The sequence below is a fragment of the Pogoniulus pusillus genome, chromosome 5 (genome assembly GCF_015220805.1).
Source record: "Pogoniulus pusillus isolate bPogPus1 chromosome 5, bPogPus1.pri, whole genome shotgun sequence".
NCBI lineage: Eukaryota > Metazoa > Chordata > Aves > Piciformes > Lybiidae > Pogoniulus > Pogoniulus pusillus.
Window position 1 is genome coordinate 31,256,053 of NC_087268.1, and position 24,282 is coordinate 31,280,334.

General features: G+C 40.9%; 2 protein-coding genes across 4 annotated transcripts in view; one reads left to right on the forward strand and one right to left on the reverse strand.

Annotated features, from left to right (window-relative positions):
* Positions 1-2,432, forward strand: part of GRTP1 (growth hormone regulated TBC protein 1) — a 40,134-nt gene extending 37,702 nt beyond the window's left edge. For 2 of the 3 annotated variants that reach the window (XM_064143696.1, XM_064143698.1), the window contains one exon: positions 1,945-2,432. In XM_064143696.1, coding sequence (XP_063999766.1) covers positions 1,945-2,034 — 90 coding nt within the window. In that variant the 3' untranslated portion in view covers positions 2,035-2,432. Of the gene's footprint in view, positions 1-281; positions 1,096-1,944 lie in introns of those variants that run through there. The other variant, XM_064143697.1, reaches the window with a different exon arrangement.
* A 1,217-nt stretch (positions 2,433-3,649) lies between these two features.
* LAMP1 (lysosomal associated membrane protein 1) lies at positions 3,650-24,282 on the reverse strand. The gene is made up of 9 exons (XM_064143695.1): positions 23,966-24,282; positions 14,828-14,943; positions 13,298-13,511; positions 13,033-13,194; positions 8,861-9,078; positions 7,019-7,141; positions 5,622-5,691; positions 5,287-5,457; positions 3,650-4,668 (listed from the first exon to the last, which is right to left on the reverse strand). Exons 1-9 carry the CDS (start codon positions 24,150-24,152, stop codon positions 4,529-4,531), a joined length of 1,401 nt encoding a protein of 466 aa, XP_063999765.1. The 5' UTR covers positions 24,153-24,282; the 3' UTR covers positions 3,650-4,528.

Consider the following 24,282-nt stretch of genomic DNA (forward strand, 5'->3'; position numbering starts at 1 on the left):
ACTTTGAAATCTTATGCTCAGTTAAAAAGATGGATATATTATAAGAAACTTATCTGTGGGAGTTGCCAAGAGGATGATGAATGTTCTTACATAAGAAAGTCAAACCTTTCTAAGCTGTGTTTTAAAAATCCCTATCTATGGATTAATTCACATTTCTGTTATACAGGGGGGGAAATAGTATTTATGCCAAATTTGCCAGTTAAGGTAGGAAATTTGATGAGAAAATTATTTAGTGCATTCTCTTAGTGAACTGGGGCCTGTCCTGTACTTTTTTTTTTCAGGTGACCTGTAATAGGTTATTGTAGAATAGACACAAAGTGAACAGTAAAGATGCATTGATAAATCTTCTTAGTGACAGAAAATATTCTGTTCAGAACAAAAAGGTAGCACCAAGTTCTCAGTTCCAGACAACAACCAAAACAATGAAAAACACTGAGTGTTATGACAATCAACTTCAGTCTTATGTTGAAGTCTTATCACAATCTGCAAACTAAGAATTACTCTTGTATATGATTTAGATTAGGTCCCAAATCTGTAGAGAACATTAGATTTGGGACTTAACTGTGAAAGATGGAAGTGTAAAAGACATCCCACGAGGTGGCTTTTACCCCCCAAAGAGTTCCAGGCACATGTCAGCATTCTGTGTAGATCTGCCACAGCAGGATGTCATTAATGTCAGAGTTCATTTTTCTTCTATATGAGCAAAAAATCAAGTTTAACTTACTAACTTGAGTTTTTAATTGGAAGAGCAAAAGAAAACTTAAATGCCACTACAGCTTTAGTGTTGAAGGGAGATGCTTGAGTAGTTTTCCCATTCCATAACGGGTTTAGACCAAGAGTTTTGTTCAGTGTTAACTGTCACAAGAATACCAGATCAGAGACTAATAAACACTTTTCTCTGAATGACTTTCCCCACCCTTCCTCTTCTCTTCAATTATATTACACTTTACAGAAGCTGTTTTTACAAAATCAACTATCTCTTTCTTGCAGTTCCCTGAATAAGGGAGTTCATTTTAACCATGTTGGTTACTGTAGTGAGTGTGCTTTGAAGGCAATTAAATAATTATGGTTAGGTTCTTTTAACTTTAAAACACATATTTTGGGGTTGGATTTGATTTTTTTTCTCACTGGTAGCTGCACTATTAGCAGTAGCTGTGATGACAGTTGAGTATTTTATACCTCCCTTTCCCCAAACAAATTTTTAATGCAATGCAGGCTTTTCTCCCAGAATGCTGTGTAGAACTGGCTTATTTATAACATCTCCAGTAGCTACAGAGAACTGAGGGGCCCAAACTTCTTAACTGTAGACTAACACATAAGCTTGCAGCTTGCTTCACAGTTTTGTTCAGTCAGAGGCCTTCGATGAAGTAATGGAAACAAATATATCATCCTCAAGCAACAAGTCAGAGAAAAAAAAATAATTACAGCTGCGCCAGCATTTGAAATGCCTCAAATTCCTACACCCATATATGTTACTGGCCTGTAAAACCTGGCAGAGCAGAGTAACAAAAGTGTAGATCAAGGTAGAACAAGACTTGCTTTTACCCCAATAGCATATTGTTTCCACCATGTGTGTTGCAGAGCTGGAACAACTTCCCCTGGCACTGCTGGTGCTTTGTAGCATTACCCAGGATGGCTTACTGTGTTCTAACTACACTTGCCACCCACCAAGACAAATGCGTTCTAAAGTCATTTTAGCCAGACACACATTCAGATTAGCTATTCCAGTATTGGTTTTGTCTAACTTGTGTTAAAACTGCAGCTCACAACAAGTGCTGTATCTTTACAGCAGAGTAGCGTATATAGGAGGGGACCAAACGGCAGTAAGCATTTTCCCTATACAGATACCCAAGCAGGGATTTCACACTTCAAGAGAATTATAAAAGTCCCGTGTGGTCTATAGCCAGCATTTTAACTAAGGATTTTTTCACTTTTTGCTCCCAGAAAATATTCACAGACCCTGGAAGCTTGTCCATGGCAACAATCAACAAACTCCGAGAGACATGCAGAGAGAAGGTGCTTTCTCAGGGATAACTCAGCTTTAACCAGGTGGTCAGACACTACAGCAATTGACACATTCCTCTATTTGCACTGACTAAAGCACACTTTAAGCTTTCCATGAGTTAACTGGCACTTGACCAATTTCCCCTGCCTTTCAAGTAAGTGTTGTTAATACTTTGTATGTCAGACTTGATAACTGGAACTGATGGTTCTGTGGTTGTTTGTTTTTTTCTTTAAAAGACTTAGTGTTTTCAGAGTAGAATGTGATCAGTGTGTCAGGACACTCCTTTTAAAAACAGTCACCATCCTTGTGTTTTTCAGGGCATTTTGTACTGTTAAAAGAAAACAGGTGTATAAAATTACAAATCCTTCCTGCTGTATTAACTGTGACATCACTACCATTTGTATAAAATAAATTAAACTTGTCAGAACCTGTTTCTTGATGTGAAGAGTAAAATAGCTGATTCTCCTTCCTGACGGCCAGCAGGTGGCTAGAGAACACGCATGTTCCTTTTCCCACACTGCTATCACTTAAGGAACTCAAATACAGCAAAGTATGGGGCAAGACAGCAACAAGCAAGATGACTGTCTTCACTAGCAGTCACTCAATGCAGTGTGTAATAGCTCTTCCAAGTAAAAGCAACAGGGAAGGTGTAAGTGTAGGCTACAGAAAGCAACAATTAATTTAAAAGTATGTGACTATAAGTGACGTTTTCATATGCACAGTCAGGGGGGTTTACTTCTAGCTCATTAGGTAATAATTGCATGGCATCACAGAACCATTTGGGTCAGAAAAAAAACTTGGGATCATCAATCACTATGCCTACAAAGTTCACCCCGAAACCATATCCCACATGCACCATATCTAAATGATTTCTTTAACATCTGGCAGTAGCATTTCTCACTCTTGTACAGGATGCCAAAAATAGATGCTGTACTTTGTGCTGGTATACTGAAGTTGTACCATAGGTGTTATATCCTCTTGTGTCCCTAAACATTTTGGAGAAAGCTGTGAACACAAAAATACTTCATCCATAGAAGGGTGAAACAGCAGGCACTTCCAAAGCTGCAGCTCAAGCTAAGTCTAAATACCCCTGTTCAGAAACAAGAAAGGCAGCAGCCCTCTCCCTGCCGCTAGGCCTCTTCCAGTCTTCTGCAGGCCAGCAGCTCCTGTCTTGAATTCTTGTCCTTACAGAGCCCTCTCGTGGCCAAATCCTTTCTGTCTCCTTCCTGCTGCATAACAGAGGGGCAACTGAAGAGACCAGAAATGCCCTACTTTTATGCTCCTTGCTGCCGTGGAAAAGCCTCACCTCTTAACACAGCATGACTTTTCAAACTGCTCCAAGCCACCTTTGTTCCTCGGCAAGGAAGGCCTTTTGGTCATCTCTTGCTGTGCAAACAGTTTCTTTCATTCCTCAGCAGGGAAAACAACAACATACCATCAACTTTGAGAGGAACCTGTCCACGCCCTGAGCTGCCAGCTTTGCCAGGAGCTTCTTGTGGCAGACAGTGTGAAAGGCTTTGCTGAAGTTCAGGTAGACTACATCCACAGCCTTCCCCACGTTCACCAGGCAGGGAACCTGATCCTTAAAAGCAAGACTTCAGCACTTGGTCAAATTTTTTTAAGAGAGATCACAACTCTAAGACATACAGAAAAAAAAAGTGTCTTTATTAGCATTGTTACAGGCAATGCAAACATAAGAACTGATCCTTAAAGTGTACAACCCCTCAGCCAAGTTTTAAAGCAAGAAAATCAGCAGATTGAGATCTATATTGTACACATGTGCAGTAACAGGATCTCTCTGGACCTTCCAACAGAATAGACTGAAATCACTTTACAAAAAAAGTAAATAAAAATAACACTCATTTTAAAAAAGAACCAGCTCCTAACAAGCTGGCAGAGCATCAAAAATATCAAACAGGGCAGCTGTCCAATCATAAAGAGTTCCTGTAAGGTTTGAGTATTGCGTTGTTCACACCCTGCATGTGCCAGGCATTGAGTTTAAAGCTTAGTAAAAAATACACACCTAGGAGACACGGTGGGGTTTAGATTTTTAGATTTCAGTTTTGTCAGTTTGCTACTGAGGGTTGTTTTTTACAATGCATCATCAGTATAACTACCATCACTGGATGGCAGCGGTACGAACCTTTTCCCTTTGTTATGAGTTCTGAAATTAAGTCAGTGTGAATTAGCAACATCCCTCTCTGGCATCTTGAGCTGATGTGACCTTATGCCAATTCCAAAAAAAGCACCCTTAAAAACGTTTAGCTTTTTTTCTAAGTGGGTAAATATTTAAACTAGTTAGCAAAATTAAACACCAGGATTTTCAGAGTTATTTTTTGTGCATAGTTAAATGCTGCAAGATGATTTCACATTTAATAAAGCAGACTTTAAAGAAGCAGCAATTTGCAAGAAAAGGTGTTCCCTTAAAATATCAACCTTAGCTCAGGGGAAATATGTGAGGTTTTCCCTCCTGCCAGCCTCTTGCAATTGCTTTTCACCTACACTGGATTTTAGTGCAAGTCATTAAATTGTTTGATATCCAGCATGGCTTCTCTTTCTGCCAATTAAGTAAGCAATCAAGACAATTAGAACAAGACCAGCAAGGGCTGCACCAACTATTATGGGGATCAGCATGTTATTTTCATCCAGTTGGCATTCTTCCACTGAAGAGAAAGAAAAAGATCAGTGTTAGGCACTAGTCCACCAACAGACAGCTACATCTCAAACAGCAAGCTTCTGACTTCAGTATGTAAGATAAAACTGTCCTGAGATAACTTCCACCTTAGCTTGCCAACAACCAAAAGACCACCAAGCTTGCTAACTAGGATTGCTCTGGATCAAGCCTTTCTAGTGCGAGTCCTATGTACATTATATAGAGGTTTACATTAACCGTTTCATTCTGTAGAACTGTGACAATCGTGCCATCATGTCACTCTGCCCCTAAGCCATATTGCTTTAATCACAAAGAGTTAGCTAAGAGTCAGAAACTTCCTAGAACTTTGCTCCTTTCAAACACTGGTCTGCACACAGTTCAGAGAGGAAGTTAATGTTCTTTCTTAACTCCTCCCTGGACCACAGGGAAGAAGCCCTAGTTACTTCAAAGCTTTTTATGTCGCTCTTGCACTAGCCTCAACTCGGGCACATAATCAGCCCCTCAATATCTGTAGCAAGGCATTCAGAGACTGATTTAACACCTGTAACCTGATGTTCAACTACAGATTATTATATTAAAGTATGCTTCATGCATCTTAGGCTCCTTCCCCAAAATGTAAACCTCTTACCTGCCCCAAATTTGTCTCCATCAATCTTGAAAACTTGGATCTGAACATTAAAAACATTCACAAGGGCTTTGTCCGTGACCTGGAGATTCTCTTCTGCACTGCACTTGTAGGAGTTTCCTACTGTAGCTCTCAGCTCGCTCATGCTGTTGTTTGATGCTTCAAACTGTGGAACTGTGCAAAAGAAAGTCTTATTAGAGAATCCTCAAGAGCAGGAGCTGTAAGCTCATAGGACAAATTTGTTACATTTATCTCCAACATTAACAGGTTACTTTATGCAGCAACACTTAATATTTACAGAAGTGGTCACTGGAGGTAGACTTTGTAAAAGTCCTTACCTTTTGCTTCAGAAGGCAGAGTTGTGCTTACACTCACACCTTGCAGGAAGAATTTTTCAGCAGTTGCATTCTTTAAAAAAACAAAACCAACAAACCAGTAAGTTGTCATTTCAGCTAAGAGTATACAGCAGAACCTGTTAACATTTAAGTTCAAGTCTGCATGTATTTTGAGAAAGGTTTTAAAAGTATAGTCCACAATTGGAATTAGCATCCAAAGGAAGAGCTTCATCAGAAGAAAACTACAGAAGGTATGCAGCACCTTAGGGAAGGCTACTTGGGGGAGGAAAGGGGGCAGAGAAGGAGGTCCTGTGACCCTTCGGAATTATGAGTTGACTTCTATGCCACAGGCACAGTCCCACCCACACTTTAACCAAGGTACTGCAATGATCTCACCTATGCTACAGGTACAACTTTCAACCAGCTCAGTACCCCACAAAGATGTGGAGTCATAGAATGGTTTATGTTGAAAGGAACCTCAAAGATCGTTTAGTTCCAACCCCAGCTCACAGGCAGGGACTCCTCTCACTAGAACAGGTCGCTCATCCAACATAGCCTTGAACACCTCCAGGGAGGGAATATCCACAACCTCCCTGGGCAACCTGTTCCAGTGTTGCACCACCCTCACTGTAAAGAACTTCTTCCTAACATCTAGTTTAAATTTCCCCATTTCCAGTTTAAACCCATTACTCTTTGTCCTGTCATTACATGACACCTTGTAAATAGTCCCTCCTCAGCCTCCCTGTAGACTCCCTTCAGATACCAGAAGGCCACTACAAGATCTCCTTCAAAGCCTTCTCTTCTCCAGGCTGAAGAGCCCCAACTCTCATAGCCTGTCCTCATAGGAGAAACCCTCCTGTCATTTAATAGCAACAGGTCAAGGTGATTGCATTTGATCAATCCCATGATTATTAAAAGGGACTTGAAGCTCTCTGACAAACACAGTGGATTCAGTCCTCAAGGGTACCCAGCTCTACTACAGCACCAAGGCAGGGCTGTGGGAACCAGAATTTCCAAGCATCTTAAGAAACCATAAGACAAGTACACATAGGCCTTGGGCTGTACACAGAATACTGGAAACTCAAATCCTGTTCCAGGCTGATACAGTTAGATGAGATGCCTACCTGTCACCAGCTGTTCCCAGTCTGGGCAAGAATCTTTACAGAGAAATTCCCATTCCAAAGTAGGATTTTTGAATCTATTCCAAAATAGGTTTCTGTGTATACATGTGCACCTCCCTCACAGTTACCAAGTATTAAACTTTCCAAATCCTAGTATTAAGACCAAAGCAATTATTTTCTCCCCTTTCTGCAGTTGCATCTACTCTCTTGTACTGGTCCCAGTTAGCATTACCATGCAAAAAGTGCTGCAGACCCTGCACACTGTTGAAAGATTCTTACCAACGTGAAGTGGAAGATGACACTTGTTTTCTCAAAAGTCAGATTTAGGGTGGCAGATGTATTGTCACATCTCCCAGAAGAAGTTGTGTTGTGTGGTATGAAATTTAGCAAATCCAGGCCCATCTATAAGGGAAAAAGATCAGTTATGATGTTTGAAAAGACTTAACACATAATCAGGCAACTTTTAGCTTCCTTGTACTCACACACAGAGTGCTGTATCTGCCTGCATTTTATAGGTAACTGGGCAGAGACAAGTTACAGGCTGATGTAAGCTGCACCTGATTTATGAGGCTCGCACAGAGAACAAAGGCTATCTCTGCAGGCCTAATGAAGCTTTCTGCAGCCCTGGCCAGCTGCAACAAATAACCTGCTACCTCCCCTATACTAAACTTCTTTAGTCCTAGAAGCATAAAGAAAAATATCAGTAACCACCACTACACAGGGGGCAATAAGCTCTAAAATGATTGCTTCTCCATTATGCCGCAGCATTAAGGGAACCACCTGTAAGTTCAATCATCTTGCAAGTCACTTATTTAAAACACTCATGGTATGTAATTTTGTTGTTGTTTATTTGCAGAAGGCTGTAGGTTAAATGCACTTGCAAAATAAAGCAAAATAAATAAGCACACAGAAACCTTTCAACAGCTCTTAGCTGATCCTCATGTGCTCATGGGACTTTGGAAAACCTGTATGCCACCTTCTCCACTGGTCATGGTCATTACATTAGAAATCAGTTGTTCCGGTAGAGCTAGAATGTAAGTCTACAGAACACAGCTTAGAGAAATTCATGCAATTAAGGTAGGTAAAACAGTTGCCATCATAACCAGCTACTGAACAGCCACAAACCACCTACCAGTGCTCGTGATTTTACTTCTTACTTATCATGATCACAAATAAATGCAATAGACTCCTTAGCACCACCACAGAGAATAAGCAGCTAATTTTATACAGATACCACCCTCTTCACACCAAGTGCTTTATCACCGAGATCCAACTTAAACCTGCAGAGAAACAGCCATAATTTGCTTGCCTGTATATGTCCTTGTTAGGTCAGATTAAGCCACAGGACAGGAAAAAGCAACTTGTCAACTAAGGTCCTTATGAACAAGGCTGTACTAAATAGGAAGGTTTGCTGACCCTCGGTCATGGTTTCCTATTGAGGGTCTTCAGCAGTCATTTTGGGATTACACCTCATAGCTTTGCCTGATCAGTTAGTGGGCAACAGATTTATGTGGCTGGTGAACTGGGTTTTGCATCAACAAAGATAAAGAACCTATGCTGGGTCTAGATCTTGTATCAAACATGTAACATTTCTGCTGATAAAATCGACCATTAAGTAGCTGTTAAACAATGAAGTCAAACCCAAGCCTCTTTGGTGCTGCTAGCTTGCAAGTTAACTACAACTGAACCTGTTGAGTTTCACAGTAGTACTAATTTTCCCGTCTAGTAGTCATTCACTTTTATCATTCAGGTGCCTCAAGCCAAATTCCTGTACTTTAACAGTTAAGAAAATCTTGTTCAGATAGCACCTTTGATAATAAGATTCCACCTACTCATAATCCTTGTAATTTTTACTGTTTCTATGTAATGACTGTATACACCTCCTGGAATTTGACAGGCAAGTTTAGTACTCTTAGTGAATGGAAAAGTCTTTAATGACCTAAAGTTCAGCAAAGAGAACTGTTGGAATCACCACTAGTATAGTCCAGATGAAGCAACGCAGGACAATTATGGATGTACAATAGAAAGAACTGGTATGTTTTTAGAAGAGCAATGTTAGCCTATAACAAGTCTTTCCCAAAGAAGGAACGTGAAGGCTTCAAAGAAAGGAAAAAAAAGTACCTTTTCATCTTTTTTCAGATAGGTGATATTAAGCTGTAATCCCATGTAGGCGAGCACACAGGTTCCATTTACACCGGTCACGTTGTATTTACCAACTGTAGGATTTGGAGGCAAGGCAGTTGGTGCTGGACTAGTCACTGGAACCTGGCTAGTAGTCTGTTTAGGAGTTGTGGGCACTACAGCAGTAGTAGAGGGCATATCTTCAGCACATTCTGTCACTGGAGGGAAAGGAAAACAGTCATTGCCAAACAAAACGAAGCTGTGGGATGACCTACTCTTATAATCCTCAAGGGAAAAGAGGATACAATTTCAAGTAGCTTTTCCTAATAGAAGATAATAAAAGCTGAGAAATATAAGAAATATAAGGGTAAAGCATTACCTAAACTCTTGTTGCAAAGTTTGAGACACTTCTAAAGGCTCGCATGTGAAAACTACACCTCTGCTATTATCTGCAGAAGTTCATGGTAACTGCATCTGCTTTCATTCACATCTGTCAATTCATTTTGCTGTCAAAGCAGCATCTTTTTTATCCTGACATGCTGACAGAGCTAGCATTCCTGACAAATACTCACAGCAAGGCCACTCAGACACTATGGAAACTTATGTGCTAGAAGCAGAGGAACAGTTCACCCACTGTGAAAAGTATTCTTCTAGCAGCTGTGTTGTTCTCCTCTTTCAGTTACACCAACAGGTTGGGAGCAGCCTATGTCATTATTTTGGCAATACCCACAGTAACATTAAAATACTACTGGACCTCTTGAGTCCTCATAGCAGTGCTGTGGCTCTTCCAAGGCAAAAGAAGACAGAAAGAACAGTGATTTTTTTTATGCCAGAGTACTCAGGAACACCTGGTAGCAAAACCTTAACTTGATCTGGGAGACAAGAATGTTCTTGCATTGAATTTCTAAGCCAAACCTAAGGTCAGAGCAAAGACATCACTGTAATAGAGGCTTCCATGTTCCCAGACAAGGTCATCTTCACAGGACAGGATGTAAGTCTGAACGTTGTAAGAAAAAGAGCAAGTACAGCAACAGTCAATTCTGACTCAAAGGGCCTACTTTCAAAATTTAAACCAAATATGTCTTACAGATACTACATATGTAGTTAAAAGCCTCTGAACTTAAATAGCAAATTAACCTTCAATTACAGATCAGAAAAGGGAACCCTAATCACACCTTCTGAAGTCATACAGACTCAAACATAGTGCACTCCTATAGCTACTCCACTTCCGAAAAGTTAACAAGCAGAAACAAAGCAGACAAATGGAGAAGTGTAGGCTGACACTGGTCAGGTTCCACGATGTGATAATTTCCTAATGAATAAACCAAACAGCAGATTTACTTGGTACTTCAAAGGGGAATTTCCTTCTGTTTGCAAAACCTTAACACATACAGCAGTCTTACTCAAGCTGGAAGAGATGGAAACAACCAAATGACTTCAAGTGACTGTTTGTCCTACGTGGAGTCTTGATACATTCATTTTCTTTGAACTGAGTTATAGCATAGCTCCTAGTCACTACTCCAGACAGACCTGAAGTTGAGGCATCTTCTGACCATCACAGGAAAGCAGGTGACAAAACTACCAACACAAAGTGAAAGGCTTTTTTTCAGAGCTGCAGACAATCACTACTGTAAGCTCAGTCACTAGGCTCCAAGGTACTCCAGCACTATTGGAGTACCTTACCATTAGTAGTGATACACACATGCACTGAATAATGACTCTTCTTCCCTCCAGGAATGTTTGTCTAGATCACCAGCAGAAAGATCCTCTGCTGGAAGAGTTACAGGAAAAGAAAAGGTCCAGGGAGAATTCCTTACAATAACTAGCTGTCGAAAGAACAGGGATGTTTTCAAGCCTGCTAAAATGGAAAAAATGAATGAATCTGCAGAGAACAGTGTAGTTTCAGGGTCAAGAAGATTCAAAAAAGGGTAAGGTGAAAGTTCTTTGGCTGTCTGAATAAAACAAAACAACCACTAAACAAGCAAAAGCCCCCAAACAAATACAAAACCTCCAAACCATAACAAACCCAAACAGACCCAGCAAGACATTTTTTACCTCTCTACTGCACAAAGAGTTATCTGGGTGCAGACCCAAGACAACAGAAAAACAAACTTAGAGATGATGATAATTTTAAGAAGAAAAAAAAACACACTGAAAAACTGTTCATGGCAGTATGTGGAAACAAAAATAAAAGAATAAGCCAAGAAGCTTGACCTCAGACCTATGTCTATCCCAGGTAAGCAATCACATGAGGTTTATGAGGATCAACAGTTTCATCAAGACAGTGATGCCAGAGGATGGAGAAAACTGTGGGATCGCAGGCCATTAATGTAACAATGGTCAATCAGTGGACCAGCTGCAACACAAGCCCTTGGCCAATCTGAGTCAGAGTGGACCTGAATATTGTGCAAGAGGAAAGAATGAGAATTTGCATGTCAGAAGAAGCAAGGAGACAGGTCCTTTGCTACCTGATGAATATGCCAAGACTGTCCTTCTTATCTGATGAATATGCTGACTGTTGCTACCCGGGAAGCTGATGTGGCAGACAAGAATTTAGATTGGAAGAAGAGACGGTTTTGCATGTAATAAAATGACTAATCAATATGTAAAAATGTTAAGGCTTCTGATGCCTTCTGACAAAGTATATAAATCCTGCATGTTGCCTAATAAAGTCAGAACTTAGCTTGCATCAAGCTGCCTCCCCATCCCTCTCCGTCGCAGCAGTAATCATGGCAAATAGAAGTATTTAATATGGCAAATAGAAGTATTTAATCTAAAAGAAAAGGAAGCGTAGGACTAGAAAAATAAAGCAAATGCAGACAAACTGGTGTTGCATAAGGAACCCCCCCTCCAGAAATAATGCAGTATTGAATTTTTAGCCAAAGGACTTTTTAAGACCACCTGTAATTTGTTCTTACAGGGAAAGGTGTTACACAGCAGGGACATTTTACTCAAGTTCTGTTCCCAATATCACAGCTAACATTCAAACCTACTGGTAACAGATCAATTACTGTAGTCATCCAGTAAGATAATGGATTCAAGATGTTGTACTAAGAGTATATAGTTATGAAGACTGTCATAATAGAAGCAAGATATTTTCTTTAAATGACAAATCTAGGTCCACATCTTTGCTGCAAACTGGTCCACTGAAACAACTGATCAGGAGCCACTGATGTCCAAGCTACCACAGAAGGCCACCATAAAAGAAGTCAATGCCAGTATTATTATGCATTAGGCAAGATATTTTTCAGAGATACAGGACAAGTCAGAGATAGATTTGTAGAAGGCACTTGTTCAGTGCGTGCTAGCACTGAACACCCCAATTTTAAGATTTTAGGATTAATAGCACAAAAGTTCTACATTTCCCAGAGAATTACAGAATGGTTTGGGTTGGAAGTGATCTCTAAAGGTCATGTAGTCCAAGCCCCTCTGCAGCAAGCAGGGACATCCTCAGCCAGATCAGGTTGCCTGGAAGATGAACACTTCTTACTTGCTCCACAAGTAAGGCAAAGGTTTACTACTCCTTAAGATGGAATAGTTGATCACCTTAAATGGTTCTTCACATATGAAGAGTATTGCCACAAAAAAATAAAGAACACGAACAAAACATTAGGTAGTTCTGCCTTCTAATCATCACAGCAGTGGCATTCCAAAATGTTTTTCAATACATGCAGCCAGGACACAAAAATACACTTTGTGTTTGAGCCTGACACAGAAAGAACATCACTGTTACTGTTTGCATAAAGCCTCCTGTACGAAGATGTATCTAGTCCCTACAGACTGGCTCTTGTTTGCCATTGTATCACTGATCTTCCCTAGAGCACACAGTAACTAGTTCAAATTACTTTGGCAGAGGCATAATACTTGGCAGTTACCAGATATTTCTTAATCTAGGATTTTGGCCATGAGCCCTGGGGATCTACTGCAGCCCATGTTTACATTCATAAATACTCAGGAACAGAAGAAATGTTCCCCAATACATAACTTCTAGTCTATGGATGCTGACACACTGAAAACCGAAAGCAGTTCCAGTCATTTCAAAAAATGCTGCTATGGGAGCTTTGGATCCAGTCTGAACCTTCTTAAATCTGTTAATTAGGACTTACAAAGAAATAACCTATTACTGTAAAATATTAGTGCACAGAGTACATTTTCTGCTACAAGATACTTACTGTTTGTACTGAAAGTGCCATTTGTCAGATAGGCTTCCAAAGTAACGTTGCTGAAAGTAATGTTCACATTCTTCATATTGACATGCTTGAAGCTGATGCATCTGTATTTTGTGCCCACATGTGCCTGAATTGTAGTTTTATGTGATGCTTTCTTCACTTCTCCTGTAAAGATTGCACTGCATTAATATACAACGGTATTTACAGAAATTAATTAGTATTACATTTGAAAGGGCTACACAATGAGAACAGGAAGTTTTCCTTTTACCTGTGGTTGAATTATGGAATAAAGTTGCATCTGACAGATTGTAGTGGAAAACTACTTCTTCAACTTGGTACTTGTCTGCATTTTCTGTAAAATTCAGGCTTAGTGAATGTCCTGCTCCAAACCCCAGTATCAGAATAGGATGAGATGTGTTAGCTTTACCACATGAGCTCTGTGGCTCCACTGCAGCATTTTGTGGAAGAAAAAAGTTTGCAAACTGTAGGGTAGAGAAGAAAATATATGTAAATGGGATGATGTAACAGCTTTTCCTTATTGCTTTTTAAGTATCTGTTACAGAACACACAGCTGACACTCATACATGCTGCAAGATGTTCACTTCTACACCTGAATACAGCAAATAGCATGTTACTGGCATTTGGATTCCTGAGATTATTGCTCCCTCTGAAATTTGAGAGCAAAACAATATGCACTTGTAGCACCTCTTAGACTTTTCTCTTCTATGCCTTTGCAGGTACTTCTCTACTAGGTGAATTAAATCTGGAATGTTCTGGACATGTGAAAACCACCAACATTTCAGCTCTGCTTCTTATAGCACAATTGAGCACAAACAACAGCAGCAAATGGTACAGCCCAGCACAGTTTGGCTATGCTACCTTAATACATATTGAGAAGTAATGTGGCACCTGTTGACCAATGCACTGTTTACAGGAAAGCTTAAAACTTACTGCTTACAAGAAGAAACAGCCAGAAACATGTTATGAAAACAATTAACTCTGCATGCAGACTTATACACCAGTATCAGCAGGGTTTCATACCATCAGCACCAGTGAAAAGGCAGACTATGCACTGGCACACTCAGCTCAAATCACACACAGCAATTACACCACTGGCAAAGCAGTAGGACTTTTAAATCTCACATTACACTGATGACCAGAAAAAAAAAAATTACACAAACCACCCTACAAAACAACTTCAAGAGTGCCTCAGAACAGGCAACTGTAAAGAGATGATAAATAATTCATGATTCCTGTTCACTGACAAAGCTACCAAAAAAATAATAAGCAGAGTGAATAAAAATCTTTAGCTTTCCATTAACAGGCTTTTGCTGTTAACACAGAACAGCTTGTATGCACTTCACTAACCTGTATACACTGCAGACCAGAGACTTGCTCTGAGAAGATCACAGATTTCTGGGATGTTTAAAAGCTACATGCTGACAGCTATTTCAGTTTAGATTTAGTCCATGTAAGTATGACCAAGTTCAACAAAAGACACCTGGTAGTATTTTTGTCTTTATAGTTCAAGTGAAAGACATTTTAGCTACCATTAGGACTGATGTGGAATTTCAGTCACAAAAGTGATTTCACACATGTATTGTCTGTTGTGGTTTCAGACAGCCCTGACTCTGTTTAATTAGAAGAAACATCACTAATAAAAGTTGATGCAATATGATTGAAAGAGGGGAAATCTGTGCTGAAGCAGATTTTCATGATCAAAGTCTAGACAGCACACACGGAGAAATACTGTATTTTATAAACACAAGTTAGAGCTAAGCAGAGATCACCTCCTTACCTCTTTTTGTCCATTGCTTTTGTATTCCACCGAGAAGGCTACTGTCAGATCAGCAATTATGCAGGCCTTACCACTTGAATCTTTCAACTCAAATGAACAGGAAACCTGTAAGAAGCCTGTTAAGAATGACAAGAGGTTAACTTGGTGTCATACAAGTTTCAATTTAGAATTCCCAAAGATATAAGTATGGACAGCTGTGCATTTAGGAGTATATCCTGCAGCAGCTGAGTTTGGAAACTTAAGCATCAACAGCCTCTGTATTTGCTTCAGCACCACTAACACTGAGAACAAATTTAACACCCCATTTATAAGAAGACAAAGCCACACAAATCAAAGCTGTTGACATGCTGGGTCCTCAGAGAATACGAAAAACTTGCAACAAACACCAGGCAGCTACTTAATGCTCACGCTACATAGCAACTCTTTAGCAAGTTTCAACCAGAACCAACTTAGCATATTTGACCCTGCGTGCCCACAGTGCTCAGCCATCCCCCAGCAGCACACCACGCAGTCTCCATTCCCGTTGTACCAGGACACTCAGCTGTACATGCACTGAATGCAGCATTTAGAAAGCTTGGATTAACTGCAGATGTTTTGGAGGGACTGCCAAAAATAGTGTGATGGGACATGCCACCCTTGCCAGGAGAGCTTTAATGTCACCATGCTCCCTGCACTTGAGAGGAGGGATGGGGGCCAAGACCTTGACAGAGACTGAGGTTGTTTTCCTGACTGATTGAACCACAAACAGCTGCTGACAAAAGCACAGCTTTCCCCCCACCTCACTCCCCTCCAGCCCCAGCACTCAGGACTAGTACAACTGACCATACGAGTACTGACTTAACAGCGTGTAAAGAGGTTAAAACTCAACCTAGACACAGGGTAAAAACATGTGGTGAGAGAAGCACAGATCATGTACGTTTTCTGACAATAGCATGGACTTAGACCAGCATCCACTGCCAATGAAGCTCCACCTAGGAGATGTGTTACAGCAGGCTGGGTACAGACAAAGTTTGTCATCACACACTTCACTTGAGGTAAGGGCTAACCAGGCAGTGCCCCTGTATCCCAAATCATACCAAAGTATTCCAAGTTCTTCATCATAGAGCACGTTATTTTTCTGATTCTCAATTTGTCACCACACACAAACCTCACTGCAGAAAGCATGCACTTTATCAGCTTGCATTTGCAACAACTTTGGTCTTGCAGAAATTCTGATAAAAAAGTGATTTGTCTTGCAGCTGCTATCTCAAGCAAATTTCAAAGAGCCAAACATGCTAATCCATTCAACTGCTGATATAACAAAAAGATCTGAGGGATTATCCATTAGCTAGCTTCCTTCCCCAAGAAGCTTTCAAACAGAAAAATCCAATTCCAAATTTTCACTACAAAACCATGGTGTGTACAACTGTATTTATTAGGAAAATTTGGACTTTTGCCAAATAAACTTTAGCAGAAGGCCTTTTAGTCATAGAAACACATTGGAAACAATTCCTCTGGCATTTTGCAGGCCGTTTCCCCTCCTTGCTTACTCCTTAGCAACAACAGAGCCTCCCCCCAGCATCAAAGCGTGCCAAAACTGAAGCTGGAATTCAAGCCAGAGAAGAAAAAAATAGTATTAAGAATGAATTGTGTAGAAAATAGGTATTTCAAAGCAAAACTATGTTAACCTTTGTCTTTGTGTCCACCTCATATTGTTCCATTAAGGAACACATACTCACAAAAAAAATATTTATTGCAGTTTGGAGCAATCCTCGAAGCAGTCAATGCCCCTCCACATGCAAATATCAATTTACAAAGTTTCCTTCAATTTGAATGTAAATCTGGATCTTGTTTGCATTTTACCTAAGCAAGCTGCTTACACTTTCTTGAAGCAGAGAGTAGAAAACACCAGAGGCAGGAAAGAAGAGTTCATGGCTCCTTGAACTAACACTACCAATGAAAAACATGCTAGAATTACAGCCTTCAGTGTGCACCCTGACTCTCAGGTTTGATAGCTATTAAAAATCTTGGTGATTTTAGAGCTAAAACACAACTGGGAGTAAAAGAATGACAGAAGAAACAAAAACAAAAACAAACGAAAAACCCCAAGAAAAAACACAAGCCCAGTTCTAGAAAGAAATGCAAGGGAAAGATGAAAAACAAGTAAGAAAATATTGCTGAGCTAAAGGAAAATGTGACAGAGCTGCCCATTACAGATGACTCAGAAGACAACAAAAGACAATGCCAAGGTACCAGAAAGCACTAAATGGAAGGCAGATTCTGGGAATGAAAAGCAGACAAATCACTCCCAGTAAATCTAATGATAGAGAACAAGGAGTGTGGAACAAACAGTGAAAAATACTACCCCTGTAAATGTTCAGTTTTTTGCAAGGTTGAGTTCACACCATGACACAAATCCCAATTTCATAAGTATGGAACAAACACACTGCAAGACCCCATTCCTTTTTAAGAATATTCAGCAGTTACTGGATTTGCAGTGTCAGTGATGAGACAGACCCAGCATGAGACACTGAGCTGTCCTGGATGACGTGACAAGAGGGCTGCAAGTCTGCTGACGTGCACAAGGACGGTGATTGGAGAGAGTGTGATCCTGGAGAAATGCAGATGAAATAAAGAGAAACGTAGGGCAATGAAAAATTAGCAAAACACCCACTGAAGAACAAATCAAGATACCAAAGGAGAGAATGTCCTGCCTACTCTTCGCTACAGCCAGCTTTCAAGGCAGAGGAACAGCTCCCTGGGTTTTGCAGGAAAGCAGCTGCAGAGTTTGTGAAGGCAGCTTCAGTGTCAACTAGTGATTAATGTGTGAATCATCACCAGCCCACAAATAGTAAGAGCCTACAGTCAAAATGTCAAGAATATCAAAAAGCAAGCTGATGTTGAATCAGTCTGTCCTGGGAATGTTTCTAACTACGTTACATAAAGTATTGCTACATTTTATCACAGCATCTGTGCAAATTGATAATGTTGCTTGTACTTCTACCGACGAAGCAATTTTCTGCTATTCAACACAAAAACTGATACAATCTCTGGCCTCTTAACTTCAAATAGTTGTCTCAGTATTAACTACAGTGTCCTATTTGACAACTACTTGTAATAAAGCAAGGTATTCCAGATTTACACAAGCTGAAGAACTAAAACTTTTTAATAGCAAAATGCAAATTTTGTGAAGTTAATTATTCACTTGATATCTGTAACGTAGCATTTCTATCCTAGTAGAGGAATCATAAAAAAAAAAAAAAAAAAACCAGAATCAAAGAAACTTCACTTATTTCAGATGCTTCCTTTATATTCCAGTAGGTTCTCCCCCTCAAAAAGGGCTTCTTACAGATTTATTCTAACTGCATATTTTAAAATCCTAAAATAATAACTTCCTTTATACCTCATTTCTGAAATTAGTCTCATGCACAAAATGATTGAAGGTAGAGTTGTTGCAGTAACAGCTAGATATATAACTTGAATTAAATCCAGCATCCTACCTTACAGCTAACAAAGCTACACCAAAAACCCAAGCAGAGACTATTAACAGTATGAAACAAAAGAAACTGACCTCAAAAAGTTACATCGAACTACAAAACAAAACAATCTAGCATATTTGGACAATTAAAACCTAAGCCCCTTTGAATATGGATCTTAGGTGGCTGGATTCCCCACCTCTTGGCCACACAAAGATGCTTTTGGGTTTCAAACTTTCTATAATTGAAATCCTGTTAGCCAAGCACAGCTACTCTTGGGTTACTCTCCCACATAAGGGATACCTACTGAGGGAGAAAGATGAATGACTGTTGTACTCTAAAAGAGCAATACACATTAACAGCAATTGTTCATGCCGTCTGCTTGCAACCCCATCTTTAGTTACTACAGTTAATGACTTGCTTTGTCTCCCATTTTTATTAGAAACCTGGACAAAAAGGATCTCAAACACAAAAGTTACTTTACATAAAATTGGGGGTTGCTACTGTAGTCTTGTTTCCTGCATAAGTAAAAACTTCTTTACTATTTTTCTTCCTCCCTCTTGGAAGAAAGGACAGCAAGCAACCTATTGGGCACCTATTCCGTATCATCAGCAGTCCAAACAAGATTGATATCTAGTAGACGAGATTGTTTGTAGTTACTTTGAGTGATGAAAGCCACGGCTGCAGCATAGCCCAGCTAATCATTATGACGGTGGTTCAGAGCATCACAGCCACAACCCAGTGGGTGTGACACCTTGTGATTATGGAGCAGCTGAGTGATGCTAGCACTACACAATCATCCTGTGCCTAAGCTACAGAATCTCGCTCTCCATCTTTGCCCAGATGTTGACACCATGCACACAGCAATGCTGATATACACAGGACATTAATCCAAGGAGAAATGCTGGCTCTTGTCTAAAAAAAAGGTTTATTTTCTGTTGCACATGTGAAAATAAGCACCCAGTAATTTACTAATTCTGACTGTTTGGAAGGATCCTATCATCTCAGTGTCATTTTGTGAACAAAGACTCCTAAATCTATGCCAGAGAAGAGTATGGTAAAAAATCCCAAGGAGTGTTTCTCTCCTCTAATTGTTTGCCTTCTAATGTAAGCAGCAATCCCAGAGGGGCACCTGGTACAAGCCCTTTCTCAGAAGATCACATGCTAGGATCCAGGATCTATATTACATAGGAATAGTACAGAAACCCCAAGAACTTTAAAAATAACTTTTTTTTTTTGAAAGATCACACTGTTTACCAACCCTAACATTACAACAACTGAATGCAGGAAAATCCCTTGGCAGACTTGATGCATGAACCACTTTGCACAAGACTAGATTGCCTTCATAAAATAATGCGTTATAATTCCCCAAGTCCCCAACAGACTCACAACACTTGACACTGGCTACCTGGAAACCATAGCAAGAAAAGACAAGGCTGGACTCACTTCAGGGGAGAAGTGCTGTTGAATACACAAACACATACACAGTAGTCAAAAAGAGGAACAGAACTTAATTCAAGGATGGATGAGAGTACTTCAGGGGAGAAGATAGTCAGCTGCACCTGATCATACCAACTTTCTAATCTAGCCCATGCTTGCCAACTAAGAGATAAATTAATGCAATCTCGGGTTAGCTTTTACTGCCATTTCCATCATGGCAGTAAACATTTGTTTTTTGATTGAAGTTTGCAGACCAATAACTTCCATCTTTAAAAACAGGTACAAAAGCATTATTAGCAGCTGTACACTTGACATTTGGCCAGAGAATTGCATAACTGCATCGACTTCAGTCACATGAAACTTCTTTATGGTTTCCGATCTACAAGAAGGAAGTCTTGGGGTAGGTCTACAGCAGCTGATTACATGAGTCCACTGGGAGATCTGAACTGATGTGTCGGGACCCTTTTCAGCACTCACAGAAGTCTATTTCACACCTACTCTGGTTAGAGACGCTGTAGAACACTGCACAAGCAACACACATCCTTCAAGGTAGCTGGCAGTCGCAGACAACATTTTGGAGGAAGGAGCACTGTATTGACAATGTAAAAGCCTCCCCACAGGAGATGCTACTGGAAAAAGACAATAAACTAACTGCTTGACTAAAACCATTCTACTTCTACTGAGGATAGCGCAAATCTCACTTCTCTCAAAGGAACTAAATACATACCAATGCTCCCATATTACACAGACCAAACTGTACCCTAGTAGGCATCAGAAGCCACTGAAGTTTAATAAAACAGAACTGTATTAAGTGTGGACTACCATTCTCTCATCTGAACACTGGAAAGGTAACAGCTACACAAATGCCCACTCTACAGATCAGAACTACATCAGAAAGTTTGTACTCTAACACTCACACGTTGAATTACAGTGGAAAAAGTAGTACTGACAGTCAGTGGCATTGTCAAAAGACAGAGAAGGTTAAGAAACTGTAACCCTTAGACTGAAAGTGACAACACTCCATCTTGAAGTCAGATACAAGAAGAAATGGAAGTCTGATTTACCAAAGCATAGGGTGCATTTTTAAATATAGAAATTAGAATTAAGACTATGCAATGAACTGTTCAAATAGCTTTTGTACTACTGCTGATCATGTACCCAAAGGGTGCCCTATCAAGCTTAAGAGATTAAATACCAAGAACTCTGTCATGGCACCAAACTTCCTCAATAAATTTCTAAATAATCATGTCTAACTTGAAAAGACACTGTTGCAGTTAAGCTGCAATCAGCAAAGGCAAGGTGTGCCTTCTTAGTGCTAGAAACAAGTTATCTTTAAGACACAGAAAGGCTTAACAGAGATAACAGTAGTTAACTTCTCAATAAAATACCCATCTCCTCCTTGAGAGGCAATTCTTCAGCTTATCATCTGCAAGTGATTATAAAATACACTAATTACTGCAGAACAGTCTAGAAGTAGGTTACACAAAAAAAAAAAAAAAAAGAAACTTCTCAGTCAGCCTGAACAGGAATTTAGAGAGCATGTCTAAAAAAACGTTGTGTCAGGGAGCCTGTGGAGCTCTTATGCAGCAAATAAGAAGTTACACTGCAAGTCAGAAAAGTTGCCAAAGTCAAAACTGAGTAACCTATGACACGGTGACATTCTTGAAACTAGTACACAAATTCAGATCCTTAAGTGACTGTGTCAACACACTCAAAGAATCTAACAAGTGAATGCTGTTAAGGGAAATATTTGGCAAAACAATGTTTCCAATATTGCCCAATACAAAAGCTGTAGTATTTTGTGGAAACTAACCTATACTCAGTCTCAGTTCCATGTAGCTAGCAATGCCAAAACTGAAGAAAACATCTTCATTACTCACTGACTGGGATTTACTATCCAAATTTCTCTCAAGTATCCCTAGACAGCTAGCAAGGTCTGAAATTCCCCTTTGGACTAGAGTTGTGCAATAGAAACACGTGGATTATGCGTCAATAACCCTGAAATGGCTTCACGCTACCTTGTCACACTCCTTTTTCCTACCCTAAATCTCAGACACTTCATTATTTACTCACTAATAGTGAGTCCACGTCTGACTAAGTTTAGTTTTCCAGCAATGTTTCCTCTGATGTGTTTGTGTTTCAGCATGGAAAAAACTCCCAAAACAAAACACCACAACAAATAAACTACAGGTCTGTTGGGCTTGGCACACAACCCAGGTGACCCACTGTGCGCCAACAACACATGCACCATCTTCTTACGCATCTCAAAAAAGCAGTTGCTAAGCTTGAGGGGAAGCACTTCACTTCCCGTAGCCCTGTTTCCCTGTATTCATCACTGTACTATCCAAATCTCCTCTTCATTCCATATGCATGCTTGATATTTGTGATTTGGAAATTTGTCATGAAATACTTAATGCTGACATACAAAATATTCAGCTTAGTGCTTGCCACTCAGTGTGAATGGGAAACTGAAAGTTGTTTAAGTGAGGTGTGGTGAGGTATTCTGGAGGAATTTTTTTCTGTTGTCCCAAAGTCAAAGCATTGCCAAACAAGCTTTCACATCTGACCCGCCCACGCTAATCCGACAGCCTCCTGTAACCATTACCTTATACTCACCAGCGTTCACTCAGATGACTAAAAGGCTGCATATGAAATAAAAAGGTCTAAAGAATTCAGGTCATGCCTTCCCATAGTCTTCTCCCCTTACCACCACCCAAGCCCTACATTTGGCCAGAAGATAGTGGAAACTATTTGTACTCCTAGAAGGGGTCTCTATTTGTACCACAAAGTTTTCACCTGAGACTGTAGGATAAAGTTATGTAGAAATACTCAGCAGCTAGACACTGGTACAAAACCTTGATCAGTAAAGCATTACTCTGTAGTAAAATAAACTATCCTGTTGCCTCAGCTACAGAAGTCTAACACATTTTACATACCAGAAAGTAACAAAGATAATGCACTAAATTTTGTTTGAAACTGCTAATTAAGCAGGGGCAGCACAGTCCTACAAAATACGATTTCTGGTACCACTTGAGCTACAGACTGATTAGAGAGGGGGAGGGCAAAAAAATAATACAATTCTTCATTAAAATCATACCTATATTAAACATACTATACTAAGTCTTCCTCATAGAACACCAGTTCAGCATCACTGACTATGCCAATCCTAAAAAGCAAGTGTGACAGCACTGTAAGACACCATACTCACCAGACTGGCTTGCAAGAGTTGAGGTTTTGAAGTGTTCAGTGCCCCTTGTGAGTGATATTTCCCAGATTCAGTGAAATGGTCAACCAGGATAATGACACTGACTACCAAAGGAAATTTAAACTAGTTCCAAAGGCTATCCAAAACAGCATCAGATAACCACCTTCAATTGCTGTTTTATTCAGGAAATATTTTTTGCTAGCTGGTATAGAAGTTTTCTTCTGCCTTCAAAGCCACACTTCAGAAATGTAATATTGTTGCATGTTACGGCTTTCAGTGCAAGAAGTATAAAGCATAATAGTTATCAGTAAACAAACCTGACACACTTCCTCATAAAAACAGGTTTTCTGCACTAAAAAATCTTCTCATCATGGCACTAAAATCTTTCTATTACAGCGACACTTCAGATTTCACTCAAGACACGGCAGAACCAAAGCCACTAAGTAAGGGGACATCACATGCCTATAGAAAAGGCTACTTCCTAGCAATGACATCAGTTGTTCCTGAGTCTCCAAAGCCTTTTGTAAAGGCGTATTTTCGAATCCTTCCCGGATGGCTGCTCCTAGATCCAGTGCAGATGCTCTGAAGAGCATCCCAAGCTCAGGCTCTTCCACCCAAGCACAGCTGCGGCAGTCGCTGCCGTCTCCCCACCATCCTCCTACATCCCACAGCTGATAGACGTTCCCGGGCGCCGCAAGGGCCCGGTGCAAGGAGGAGAAAAGATGACCTCCCCAAAGGTCCCGCCGTCTCCCAGCAGTCGGACGCTTTTGCCTGCCCCCAAGCCAGGCCGAGCCGAGCCGCGGCCCAGCAGAGCGCCGTGCCGCCGTCCCTACGGAGGCCTGCGATCTCCAGGGTCGGAGCTACTGTCCCGGAATGGCAACAGCAGGTGGAAGCCCGCAGGCAGGTTGCCAGCTGCAGCCGTCGAGCAGGTGCCGCCGTCGGCTCCGAGCCCGCCCGAAGCCACTACAACCCCCCGCCCCCCTTGTTCTACCTCCTGCCGGACGCGACAGGCCGAGGCCGCTCCGTTCCCCTTCTTACCGAGCACGGTGGCCGCCGCGAGTAGCCCCCGCGCGCCCTGGACACGAGCCATAGCAGGGGCAGAGGGAGGCGGCACTGGCAGGAGAGCGGAGAAGGGGCGAGGGCAGCGGCGGGGAGGGGGCGGGGGAAGCAGCGGCGGCGGCGGCACACCGCGCTCGGGAGACTGGCGACGGCCCCGGCCGATCATATGACCGGTAACGTCACCGGGACCGCCCGGGAGCCGCCACGTGACCCTCGCGTTGAGCGCAACCCGCGTCCCCAGCGGAGGGCGGGGAGAGCGTTGCGAGGGCAGGGGCAGGGGAAGGGCGGGGAGAGCG

What these genes read in the sequence shown, in the direction of transcription:
- LAMP1 (XM_064143695.1), bottom strand. Translation starts at nt 24,152, where the DNA reads ATGATCGGCCGGGGCCGTCGCCAGTCTCCCGAGCGCGGTGTGCCGCCG. An exon ending in ATCTGAAAAAAGATGAAAAG is followed by an intron (nt 7,142 to 8,860) that starts GTACTTTTTTTT and finishes TTTCCCTTATAG; the next exon opens with ATGGGCCTGGATTTGCTAAA. An exon ending in TCATCTTCCACTTCACGTTG is followed by an intron (nt 5,692 to 7,018) that starts GTAAGAATCTTT and finishes GTTTTTTTAAAG; the next exon opens with AATGCAACTGCTGAAAAATT.